Source organism: Agelaius phoeniceus, chromosome 1 (assembly GCF_051311805.1).
Source record: "Agelaius phoeniceus isolate bAgePho1 chromosome 1, bAgePho1.hap1, whole genome shotgun sequence".
Lineage (NCBI taxonomy): Eukaryota > Metazoa > Chordata > Aves > Passeriformes > Icteridae > Agelaius > Agelaius phoeniceus.
Window position 1 is genome coordinate 129,357,339 of NC_135265.1, and position 13,694 is coordinate 129,371,032.

The 13,694-nt window shown below is 37.3% G+C and overlaps 1 protein-coding gene across 50 annotated transcripts in view; it reads right to left on the minus strand.

Annotated features, from left to right (window-relative positions):
- Positions 1-13,694, minus strand: part of RIMS2 (regulating synaptic membrane exocytosis 2) — a 445,801-nt gene that overhangs the window by 45,345 nt on the left and 386,762 nt on the right. For 43 of the 50 annotated variants that reach the window (XM_054627864.2, XM_077187200.1, XM_077187269.1 and 40 more), the window contains one exon: positions 7,968-8,209. The exons of 3 other annotated variants lie outside the window; for them this stretch is intronic. In XM_054627864.2, the coding sequence (XP_054483839.1) occupies positions 7,968-8,209 (242 nt within the window). The remainder of the gene's footprint in view (positions 1-7,967; positions 8,210-13,694) is intronic. 4 more of the 50 variants (XM_077187164.1, XM_077187110.1, XM_077187291.1 and 1 more) reach the window with 2 other exon arrangements.

Genomic DNA, 13,694 nt, shown 5'->3' on the forward strand with positions numbered 1-13,694 from the left:
AATTTCTCCTGTAGAGGTCTCTGTTAAGAGTTTACTGTTAGTTTTGGGTGATATCACCACACTTGTTCCTTGTAAGACAAAGCCAGGCTAAAGAGCCTGGAGGTGCACTTGTCTCTTAGTGAGAGACAAGTGAGTGATAGCCCAGTTCATTACACACAAAGTGCCTGGAAATGTGAATAGCACAACTGTGTGCTCAGCACCTGTGTGATTTCCCACAGGCTGTACATGCCGTGGGGTGTTTAAAAGCAGGAGTTCTGTAACTTTTCCCTCCCTGTTTTATCGTACAGAACCCCGGATTGCTGTGTTGTAAGGCAATTGACAGCAGCAGCTGAAAGGGGCAATGGGAGAGTGCAGTCAGGGGAACTTCTGTGACACAGCAATGTCCATTAACTTGGATACCAGTCAAGGCCAGAGAGCTGTTCTGAATTAGTCTGCACAGCATGCCTCTATTACCACCTTTTGTTTTGGGGCTATTTTCATGACTTTTTTATTTCCAGGTAATTTTTCTATAAATTCACTTTTATCCTTAGAAAGAGAATTCCATTTATCAAAGGGTTATTAATAACATTGATAGCATGGGTAGTGTAGAAGACATTAATTTAATATTAAGATACAACTTGCCAAAAGACATTTAATACTGCATTCCATTTAAGTACAAAGAAAGAAATCTTGTATTATTACGAAATGTTAAATTAAAAAAATATGCAGCTGTAATGAATCTGTAAATATAACTGTAATATTTATTTTTGGTGTGCAAACCATGTCTCTGATAACTGTTCAACAGCAAATACTACAGACCTTTTCCTGCTGCCTTTGGAGATATGAAGTAAATCTCCCTTCACAGCCCAGTGTTATTTAGTGACGATGGTTCACAGAGCAATGGATAGATTAATATTTTCCTTCTAGAATAATACAAAGAGTGTTCATTCAGGTGGTTATGTATGAAATTGACAAAACTAGAGATATTATTTAAGCTGAGAAAAAAACCCAACTGAATTTTCTTTCTTGAAGTATAAACTACATATATACACAGAACTGTAACTTCAGATAAATATCGCAGACATTTCAGCCAAAGTGAAAACTGAATAATTGCCAAGGTATGACATTGCCCTATAAAGTTCTCTTTTTTGACTCTCAAGTTTCAGTAGACTGAAATCAGTGCCTTCTTTCACAGAATAATGAAAAAGAAATTCTCATATATTATATCACATGTTAACTAAGGGATTAAAAATCCCAAAAGGAGTTTCTAAATGGAAACTTTCTTAAGGAAAGCCTAAATTTTTCCTTATGTAACAACACAAAAAACCCCAAATCTTGTTTACTGCAAAACCAGAAATAAAACAGCTTTATAGTTTGGGGTTTTTATGAGATGTATATTTTTTTTAGCAGGGATCTTATGAGAATTCTTCCACTCTGAAAAAGAAAAATAGTTAAGCAGTATTCTTACCAGGAAAGATCACCCCACATTTCTGTCTATTTTTGCCTCAAATTATGGAAAGAAAGAAATTTTTTAGAAGGTCAAGCTAAATGTTCTGCTCTCACTTCGAACTTTCTCCTTTTTTTCCCCCTTATTAATGAGTTCAAGTAGTAATATAAGAAACCTTCTTTTTAGTAAAGAAATGCAGAAAATCATTTTTAAATGATAAGTAAGGATTTTTAATATCATAAATGCCTACAGCTAGGGGGATTAGTTCTACTTCTACCACAGGCAGGAGAAAGTCTTAAGGTGAGTACCTCACTGAGCTGATAACTATATTACAGAAAAGTTTGATGAGTTATTTGTGACTGAGGCAGTAAGGCTCAGTTGGTGTACATGATCTGCACCTTTTTTCCTGAAATTAAGTCTTTTATTCTAACTCTCTAGTTTTACCACCCGGCTTCCTTCTCATTTGCCTGGAGTTTCTCCTCATATATGGTGTAAGGTGTCTGCCACACTTTGTGTGTGAGAAATGTCTTTCAGAGGACTTCTATAAGATCACAGCTAGCATTGGCTGGAGTTCAGTTCTGGCATCTCAACTCTATGTTTGTTTTCACTGCATCCATCTCTCAGAAAACCTTTGTGAACATGTGAAGATTCAAATACACACCTACTTCCTCTACAGAAAATCTGCATAAATTTTTCCCTGCCATAACTCCTTTCCTAGTCTTTTCCTACATGTAGAGAAAAACAACAGAATTTAATGACATTTTAAACCCTTTTTAGTTTGCAATTAGAGTCTCTTTATTTATTAGCATACTTTTCAGAGCTTATTTAGTAAAAGCTGATTAATGCTCTTGGTAATGTACTTATTATAATAGTGCTTTCTCTTTGGTAAAGGATTCAGTTCACAATTCTCAACTAATGAGTAAGATAAATATGCCCTAATCTCTTGTCAACTGCTAATCCTATATTTCTATCAATGCATTATGTGTTAATTTTGAAAGTAAATCAGATTACACATCAAGAGTATTGATGCAAGTGTAATACTACACATTAAGCAATCTATTACATTAGCAGTCTGTCTCTGGAATAGGAGAAGAAAAAACCCCCAAACAAATAGCTTGTTTCAAATTGCCTGTATTATATGATTTTAAAAAAATTAAAATATAATTCCAAATTAAAAGCAGTGGATGATAATTTCAGTTGCCATTTTGATCACATAAATTAATTCTAGGGTTAAAAATAACAATTATGTAAACATTGTAAACAATTTTGTCTATTATGCAAACAAATACACTTTTATTCAGTAAATTGTATGCTTACCATATACTATCTCATTTTAGACAATGAAAGACAATCAGTGTAGTTTCTCCTTTAGTCACCATGATTCCAAGTGATTAAGCACCCTCTTTTTAATAGGAACAACATTGATTATATGTGTAGTAGAAGACTATTTTTATATAAATCAAATTTTGAATTGAGAAATGTGAAGTTCTATACCACACCAAGAACAATATTACCAATAAATTCCTCTGAATTATTCCATAAGTTGAGGAAATTGCTCTACAGGCAACATCATTGGTTCCTAACAGACATAAGTGAGACTGTTCTACTTATAAGTACAGCACTTCAGACTGCAGTTTCAACACTCTTCAAACCATACAGATTCCAAAATTTGGTTTTAAACACAAATAAAATAAAATATCACTCAAATGTTTTGCTCTGAGACCTAGTTCTTTTATATTTCTTCTAAGATGAAGCCATGAAACATCAACATTTCTAAATACTTTAATCTCTTTTCACATGGGACCTCTCCAGAATTTGCTAAAATGGAAATACCTCATTTTGATAAAAACTATTGAGTTCACACAACATCAATCATCATTTTGTTGGCACAGAATCAACTGCTGTTTGTACTTTTCCTATAGAGAATTATAATTTCAATAATATATGGCGAAGTTTAACCTCAGCAAAATTATGAAGGATACCAAAATATCTCCTAACACTGTCTCAAAATTCCAGTTTCACAGCCCTATAACTTCATGCCACATTTGGCATCCTAGCAAGGGTTCTTAGGTGACATGGAGCAACATGTTGGCACAAAGCAAGTGCAGTTCATGCAGCATCAGCTGCCCCCAGCACCACCTGCTACGTTTACGTGTGCAGGGCCCTCTGGAGCGCGGCGCCTTGGAGCAACACTCTGCAGAGACACGCGAGGGCTCTGATTTCTATCCAAACATAGTTACACCTCTCCGAAGGCATTCCTGCACTGGTCACTCTCAAGTTGGGCTGTTACTTCCTTTTTTCATCTCTTTTAATAGATTCCACCTATTTGTAATCAGATTGCCAAAGACATGATGGGTCTCAGTCCCTGAGAGTGCGCTGGACCTGCACAGGTCACCCAACATACACACGTGATGTTTTAGTATATAAGATCCATGGACTGCCCCAGATTCTGAAAACATGCATTAAAGTGCTTTGGCTCTTGGCTATAATCAGCCTACAAACACAATAGGCTTTGGCTAACTAAAGAAAAGACAAAATATTTACCTCGCTGAAAGAGAAACGTCAGCTAAATAAGGGCAGTGAAGGCACACGGGTATCTGCCTGCCAGAGACAGTGCGTGTAAATTGAAAGGGATGCCTAAGATGGCATGATAAGAGGATGGCAAAGATTTTACTCATTAATGAAATATAACTGAGAATTAGGTCTGCATCTCTATAGAAATCTGATCAGTTCCCTCAGGGCTGACCAGCAGGAAAACAATTTCATTCCAGATATGAATAGCTAAGCCTGTTAAGTATTGCATTTTGCATTCTGTCTTCCTCAGTAAAGAAAGCCGTCTTTTCCGCAAGGAAGAATTCCTGTTACAACATAAACTTCTAACCCATCACATTTTAGCTTCTAGAATTGATAGTTTGACTCAAGAATGAGGAGTAATACCTTTAGCTATTTTTGGAGCCCTGGAAACGTACAGGAACCAGAAATAAAATAAATTCTTATTTATCTTGCTGCTCTACTCTTCAGAATCTTGTCATTTACCCAAGTCTTAAGTAAAAGCTACCTTATGAAAAATTACTTTTGTGTCATTCTCTTTACCCATAAAAAAACTGTTCCTACCTGAAAAGGAATACAGAGCAGAATAAAAAATAAATTTCTGTATCTATTTTGAGTGTCAACTTCTTAACACTATGAAATAACAAGAAACATTATAAACATAATTTGAAAATGCATTTAAAACTGACCTTATAAGGCATGTATTGTAAGTCTGATACACAGTCCTGAAAACAGTTATGATGACCTACTTTCAGAAAAACTTCTGGCATAGATTTAGTTATAAAATATGAATGAAGAAAACCACTGAAGTAAAACTGTACTTTACAAAACACTTGAAAAAAGCTTCAGAGATACAGAGAGTATCTCTGTATGCTCATATGGAAATACTATCTGTATCTCAGAGATAGTGTAAAAAAAGTTATATATATATATATAACTTTTTATAGAAGTAGTGTTATCTTCTGATATTGGTATGCTTTCTCAAGCCTGATATGTAAGGAGATACTTAGCCAGCATATTATATGATATAATATCTTCAGAAAGCACCTAAGAAACTTATATACTTAATCCAGTTTCTACATGGTACCAGTGCCCTGACACCAGAATAACTCCTGCCTCTCCATTCCAGAAAACTGTACTTACAAGACACCTGCAGGAAATTAGTGTTTTGGTTCCAGATTGTACCAATACATGATTCCTTGTGCAGGCACCCACCGTCTGAGAAAAGGAACATGATGAGACAAGCTAGAGAAATTTATAAATTCATTAAACACCTTATTTGTAAGTTTTAATTCTCTGGTATCAACATACAATGCTGGTGTCCAGCATTTTCTGTAAGATGCACCAATGGATGGAAACAGAACACTTTGGGTTGGAAGGGACCTTAAACCCATCTAGTTACTACCCCCCTGCAGGGGGGACAGAGACACCCTCCACTTGGGCTGCTCAGACCCCCATCTAACCTTGCCTTGAACATTTCCAGGGATGGGTCATCCACAAGGCAACCTGTTCTGGTGTCTCACCATTCTCTTTGTGAAGGATCTGAAGACATGCCAGGTATTTCTTCATGGTGTGGCCTCACACTCACCAACCCAACAGGCCATCACATTGTGTCACTGTAGACACAGCACCATGCACGCACCTCATCCAGGGCCTGACATGTGGCCACAGGCCTGCTCACCACAACCAGCAACGCTTGTGTGACCCAGCTATTAAAGATGCTTGTGCTGTCCTGTAGCAGCAGCCACATGTGGCCACCAGACAGGGCCCCTTGGAGACACTTGTCCAATAGAGCAGCAGGAGCAGGTGTGCAGTACCAGCTCTACAACACAACCCTCAGCCCCCACCTGGATCCCAACCAACCAACATGAGGGGCTTTCCCAAGAGAAGGCAGCAGGAGCTGCTCTGGCTGGTCTGGTCAGGGCCAGGCACAGGCCAGCCCTGAGCACAGGACAGTCCTGGGGAGCAGCCAAGGGCCAGGGGCTGCTAGCCAGAGCCGTGCCAGCTCCCCAGCTCTTGCCACTCCTCTAACAGCACCAAATTACAGCTCCTCACTCAAGAGTTTGTCTGAACGCCCCACTCACAGTCAGTGGGTCTAAAGACTTTGAGTACTCTTTGAGGCAGTTATATTTCACATTTGTCCCTGACTGGAGCATCTAATCAGTCATTGGGCAACTGATTGGATATAACAGAAAGAAAAACTTCAGCTTAAAAGTACCAAATAACAAAGACAGTGTGGTATTTAAATCAGATCTAGACCAGACACACAATACAGATTCTCTCTAGTGCTGAGACATACTTGAGCAATGTACAAAGAGCTGCCATCTGTCATTTAATAGCTCTTATGGCAAGAGAGACCAGATTAGATAATAAAAAGTAATGTAGTGCATTGTATATGATTTGATATTCAAATACATCTGTACAGTTACATAGCTGTGTACTATCAGAAGGCAAAATTTTAGACTTCCAGGTAAGCAAGAGATCAATTTTTTTTCTTGCCTAACCAGACACTTCCCAGATTTGTCCAAAGGTGATTTCATCTTTTATCTGTCATTTATTTCAAAGAAATTAGAAATGTACATGAACCTGCCCTGCAAGTGAACTGGTAAAACACAAGGGTGCTGCAAAGTCTTGCCTACTAATGGACTACTAACAGAGTCATCAGTGTCTGCATGATACTCTGGGTTTTCTCTACAGACATTCTTTCCCTTCTTCTTCATTCCCTCCTGTTCATACTACATTCAATAAAGACAAGCTTCCCACCCTCTTCCACATTGTTACCTCTCCTTCTTTCCTTTTTTTTTTTTTGTTTTACTCTTTACAGTACTTGAAATCCCACCCACACCCCCCAAAAGTTTACTTTAAAAATTTACCACATTTTCTGACAGTGCAAATCATTGTTTTGCTCCATTTTGTTGTACATTAAAACTCTTACCACTTTGGTTTGGAAAGAACCGAGAAATTTCTTATCTGTGTTTCAATGGTGGTTAGCACAAAGGAGACCTTCAGATAGGACCTTCAGATAGGACCTCACACAGCAGGGCACTGTAAACTTACATTGCACTGTATGAAAGCATCACAACAGCTTTTTCTTAAATACTGAGAATACAACATATCTTCTGTATGTACCTTGAAATATATATTATATATTTATATATGCATACTTATATAAAGTGATTAAATACTTCTTTTATATGAATATTATTGAAACACAAGTAACATTTTTCCATGTAAAATACACTTGTCCTATACAGTGTCATTATTTGACATTGAGCTTTTCAGAGTGCATTATATGGATTTTCCCCAGAATAGGAAGAAATAGAAAAAAAACATGTAAGATTTTAAGTGCTTTGGACATCAAAGCAGAAAAACTCTTCATTTTCCTAGGTAGCACATTGAAGTATCCAATTTTAATTGAGAGAAACAGAAATGAGGAAAATTTCTACGGATGGCGAATAGGCTCGTAGGCTGAAAAGAAAATAATCAAAACACAAGAAAACATTTGCACTAAAGTAACAGAACATATCATTTTGTTCAGGAAAATTGCTTTGTTTCAAAATAAGGTTGCATGTTTAAAGGTGAAAAAACCTCATGTTCAAATACACAAACACACTATCTGTGACAAAACCAAAGGCATCTTGCAGCATTTCAGCGACCTTTCAGAAACTTTAGTAAGGAATCCCCTCAAATGAAAGTACAGCTCGTGCTGGTTCCTGAAAAGCTGAAAAGTAAGGAATTAGTGTATTAAGCAGGTTCCAGCAAGCAGAAGATAAAAGCTTCAGTCCAACCTGAAAAGGATCTTTGCTGAAAAAAATAATTTAGTAAATGTTCAGAGGAAAAAAGATAATTGACCATTTTCTTCATTCCACAGAATATTGTTGATGAGGCAACTTCAACAGGATCTTCAAATGATTAAACTGTAATATATAAGTATTATATTATGCACATTTAACTGATAATTTGAGAGAGAGAAAAAAACTGTAGTTCCTACCAGTTTGGCTGAGTTGTGAAGTGCTACGGCTCTTTCTGGACAGCCCCACGATGGCGACCATCTTTGCACCAATGCTGGAGCGCCTCTTTTTGCTGCCACCACCAACAGTACCCACTGCCGTGTCCGACTGGCTGCCATCATTCTTCTCCAGCGTGTACATCTCCCCACTGATGCTGGTGCTCTTTGTCATGTTCTTTCCTGAGATGGCCATCTGTCTGCTTTGCATTTTGGATGTAAAGACACTGTCAGCCAGTTGATGGATAAACAGTGCAGACAAAGAGTAAAAAGGGGAAGACAGAAAAGGACAGGTTTCAGATGGAAGGTTTTGGGAGACTAGTGGGTAAAAGCAGCTAATCACACAGATAGGGTTTGGTTTTAAGAGGTAAAAGGAGAAACTTTAATTCTAGGGTCCTGTTTGGTCCACTGTAAAAATACTTGACTCATCAAAATTGTGTTTTAAATAACAAGCTCTTATTTACCAATCGACTAAAAACTTATTACTAGCAAAAGCATACCAAAGAATTAATGCATCCATATATCATATAATACTTCTTGCTTGGAAAATTTAAGTTCTAGACTCAGTGCTGTGTGCCTCTTTTTCTCACATATATACACTCAAATAACCTATATTCCTCTGGGAAACAGACACTTGATTCTTTACTGAGTGGAAAAGAGCATCAGTCTGAAGCCCAGTTTTGATTATTAGCCATCCAGATATTTCAAGGATGTTCTCATTAATCTGGTTTAGCTCAGTTCATCATACAGTAATGAACACCCACAGGTTTTTCCTCCATCTCTGCATCAACAAATGCAAGTACTAGATATCCATTTCACTCAACACTTGACTGTTATGTGGCATAGATCATCAGTACTGATAAAATTGAATTCAATTCTAATGTATCTTTTGTACTTGTTTAGAGGCTCTGTAAACGTGCTCTATGTGGCTGCATTTAAACTGTCTGATGGAGCATTTCAGGTGTCCCAGGGGAACCTGATCTACCAGCAGTCCAGCCTAAGAGACCTTTCCTTTCCTCAGAAATGGCCATCTACACTGATGACAACAGCACTTATCCAAATTTTGCCCTGACATCTAATTGGTAGGTATCTGAACAAATATGCAGAACTGGAAGCTCTGGGAGACATGTGGGGCTGAAAATATAGAGAATTTTCTATATCAATGAAGATCTTGCACAGAACTTAGACCTTTATTATTCTTTTCAGTACAGTACTTCTTACCAAAAAGTCCCCATGAGATTCCATTTTAAACAATCCACAAAACTGTGGAATATTTCTGGAACCCAGGGGAAATTTTTTTTTGTTAAATATATAGATAAATTTGTTATTTATTTATATTATAGATAAATTTTTTTTGTTAAATAGATAAATGCTCAAATGAATATTTTTTTCTTCTTAAACAGATTTTCAAATACATGCAAAAGCTGTTGCTAGAGCTTTAGTGCTCAGCAAATGTCTCTAGAACAAATTTTTCTGTGTATAGAAAAATATATCTACTCCTCTTCCTTTACCTATTATGGCCTGAAATCGATTTCCTAAAAGGAAGGAATTATTGTTTCTTTATGAAGATTTTTGCAATACTCTGTCAGTTTTTTTCAATATTCTATCAGTAACTTGTCTATGGAATTAATGCAGTGCACTCAAAAGTAAATAAATACTTATACCTTAGCCCCAACCCAAAGGGAAAGCTAAGAGTCTACTTCTACACAGCAGAAGTAGACCTTTGCCATCGAAAAAATACTGAGTGTACTTCTCAGGGAAGGCACAGGGAAAAATATGAATAAGAGTTTGGGTCAGCAGATGGAGAAGAACAAAACAAAGCTGAGAAAAAGTCATAGTGGCCTTGCCTGGACACACAATCACAAAGTACTGAACACAGTGGTAACCTGAAAGCTTTTTTCTTACCCTCTTAAGCTCTCTGTGTTGTTATGTGTTAGTACACAGTGACTCTCATTAGTACATTTATCACCAAGGGAGGAGTGGGATAGGATGTGGGTAAAGAGGAAGGCAGGGAAACAGTAATAGAGAATTTGTATTTCTGTGTCTTATTAGCACCATGTTAACTTACTTGTTAGATGATAGCATCACATGCTGTATTTTTAATCAAACTAACACCTCTAAGAATTCAGTCAAAGAAAACAGACAACACTGAAACCATTTCTCAGTTTCAACATTACCTTGCATGTAAAAATACTAGAGGTCTAGGAAAAACATGGCTGTGAAGAGCTAGTATCTTCAACTTTATCTTAAGCAAAATTTTATTAAGAACCAGAAAATTAGAGCCCCTTATCCAATAAGGCTATTTTTAATCCAAATTCTCAAAGGAAATATGATAATTGTGTGCTTTCAGTCGATCTCCTTCTTTTCAATATGTTTTAAAATCAGATAAATTTGACAGAGCAGTAGGAAACTAAACTATTTAGTTTCTAAAACTGTTTTGAAAACAGATCCCTGGAGAGAGATCTTATGCATGCCTCTTTGGGGAAAGATGGCAGAAGAAGTCATGGAATCTCTCTTAGTGGAAGCTAATTCACAGATACAGGCTGGCGGAGGAAGTAAGGTATTCACTGCTTGCAGAACAACCTATTTCAGTGATTCCTTTTTTCAAAAATAATACCCAGAAAATCAGTGAGTTCCTATCATATAGCAAACAGTAATCAATGCATTGTTTTTTAAGTGTTGTTACCATTCAATAAAAGTCCTATGTCATCAGTGGAAACAAATATTCTGCATTTTAGTATAAAAGTTACACTGAAAAGAAAATCACAATTTCCTGAGTTGAATGTGTCTTTGAGGTGCTTTTTTGTGTCCTTTCCCAGATTTATAGTTCTATTTAAGTGGAATGGATTACAGTAGTTGCTCTATTAAAGAAATCAGTGTCTTTAAAGAGGTTGGTTGCTATAGTTTCACTGTGCTGTTATCTGTGAAATTGTTTTGAATTACTAAAATTTGCTTCTTGGCGTCTGTACCACAAAACGTTTTGCTGTATACTGCTGCCAGTAATGATATAGGCTTCAGTCAGACACCTTCTCTTGGCCAACTTTTTAAGAAAGGTAGGAAAGGGAATTCAAATGAGAAGAAAGGAAGGGATTTAGATTTAAGTGGATATACCAAATACTAGTACAAATAGCTGATACTGAAAATTCATTCACAAACCTCTATTTTTTTTTTTCCAGTCGAACTCTGTTTTCTTCCATTAAAGGCTTGGGGGTTTTCCCCTTCTCTAAAAGCAGCAGGGAATACATCTTTTCTACAGTCCTAACCAGCAAACAGCCCTTGGAGAAAGCCATCCCATAGCAGGGACTTTGGTTTTTTGCAATTCCACTTAGCAAAAAAACTTTGAGAAATACATACCAGGAGAGTTATGAGTGGTTTATAGTGCCTCAAAATAAACCTAGAGTGGTCATGAGCACTTCCTCCAGCAGCACTTTGAATCCTTTCTGGCCATCCAAACCCTCATTTACTAATTTTTCTTAGCAGATACTTGATACCCTCTCCAGTAGAAACCATCCTTCTACCCAGCCTGACTTTTGAAAGTGCCACAGATGGATCATTCTCAGAAAAACTGGGTATTGTATGTCAGATTTGGTTCCTTTCTGGGCTAATAGAAAGGTTTTCCTCAGAGTAAAATTTAGAGAGTAAATCATACAATCTTTTTTCTTAACAAGAAACAGAAATTACTGGAAGTTTTCTTTATATTACATATACACAAACCTAATCTCACTCACATCCAGTTAAATACATTCAACAGTATTTTAAAATAGACATTATATAAAAGTAATTTATGAAATTGTATGAGGTAATGAATAGATATGAAGTAAAAATAGGGTTCTCAAGGTGTCTAATAAGATAATAATAATTTTTAAAATATCCTCAGCAAAGAGAATATGCAGCCAGATGATGGGGGAAGAATCAAATACAGAAGGAAATAAAGTAATTATCCTAGTCCAAATAATATGTGGATAATGACATAATAATACTATTATTAGAATGAAAACCAGAACAAAATCAGCACACAACCCCAGCTATGTGGCAGCCCACAGCCTACAGCAAGAGCAGAGTGAAGGTGGCAGAGCAGAGTGAAGGTGGCAGCCAGGCTACTGCCTTTGGCTTAACAGGACCAAACAATCAGCAAGGGCAGGATGAAGGGCAAAGCTCCCATAGGAACATTGCTTCCTGCACTATCCCAAAATCCAGGAAAACTCTTGAGGAAACCAAGAGCTGCGGACAGGTCTTAGTGTAAATATCTTTTCAGACACTTCAGTTTTCCAGTGAAAAAAGGAAAAGGAAAGATGCATACACTTTAGAGGAATACTCAAAGATAAAGCAGAAAGTCCTTTAAAAAAAACCACAAGAGAAACATAAGACATTAGAAAAGATATTACAGTGAGATAGCTATATAGATTTGTAATTTAAAGCCAATGGTGGAGTATGAGAGCCCTAGCTACTAAATAGTATTCTTAAAAATATACTATGTTAGCCAGCTGAGGAGAGTCAGACTGACAGAGACCTGTCATGTCAAAGGTATTCTAAAGTTTGCTGATGATACTAGATTAGGAGAAGCTCCTGACTCCCTTGAATGCAGAAAGGCTCAGCAGAGACTTTGACAAATTAGAGGTCTGGGAAATCACCAACCATACGAAGTTTAACAAAGACAAGTGCTGGATTCTGCACCTGGGATGGGGATTGTGCATACAGAACAGGAAACAAGTCTGGAAATTGGCACCACAAAAAGGGACCTGGGGGTCACTGGCAAGCTGACCGTGAGCCAGCAGTGCCCTGGCAGCCAGGAGGGCCACGGGTGTCCTGAGGGGCATCAGGCACAGCATCACCAGGCAGCCAGGAGGGGATTGTCCTGCTCTGCTCTGCACTGGGGCAGCCTCGCCTTGAGTCCTGGGGGTAAATTTGGGCACCACAATACAAGAAAGATATAAGGGTATTAAAGGGCACCCAAATGGCAATGAATAGTGAAGGGCCTTGAGGAGAAGCCATATGAGAAGCAGATCAGGTTACTTGGTGTGTTCGCTCCGGAGGAGACTGAGGGGAGACCAGTCTTTACAGCAGTATTAGAAATCACAATTTTTAATTTCATTGCTCTGCCATAAACATATGTATCAGAGAATCAGATTTACACAAGTCATTTGGCAGACCTTGCAGTTTTCTTTATTTCTTTATTTCAAAGTCAAAGCAAAATTAATATTATTGCTTTCCAGCTCAGTTTTTTGTTAATGATCCCTAACGAAAATAAGGCATCCAAATTAGTGAAAATTCACATTGCCAAGTGTGTAGTACAGCTGTGGGCTGTGATGTCCTAGAGAAAGGATTTTAACAATTTTTCAGATGTTGTAAAAGATATATTCTAATATATGTCTCCTGTGAGACTGGACAACCCACTGAAGACTTTGTTTACTGCTTTTTACAAGCAGGAGATGAATTTTAATGCCATTCATAATAGACCTGCTAACTCAATCAGAGATGCTCTTATTTCATTAATTTAATGAAGAAATTTAACAAAACCAGCGTTATGGGGACAGCTGTGATGTAGGAAATAACATTTCCATGGGAACAGCGCTTCCGGCCAATACTCGTACTCATCTGCCAATTCACATCCAGGAGAGACACTGTAGGTTCAAAATTATAATGACTTAGTCTCTGGAGATCCACTTGGTCAAAAATTATTCTATTAACTTATTGGTGGTATAAATCTCTAAT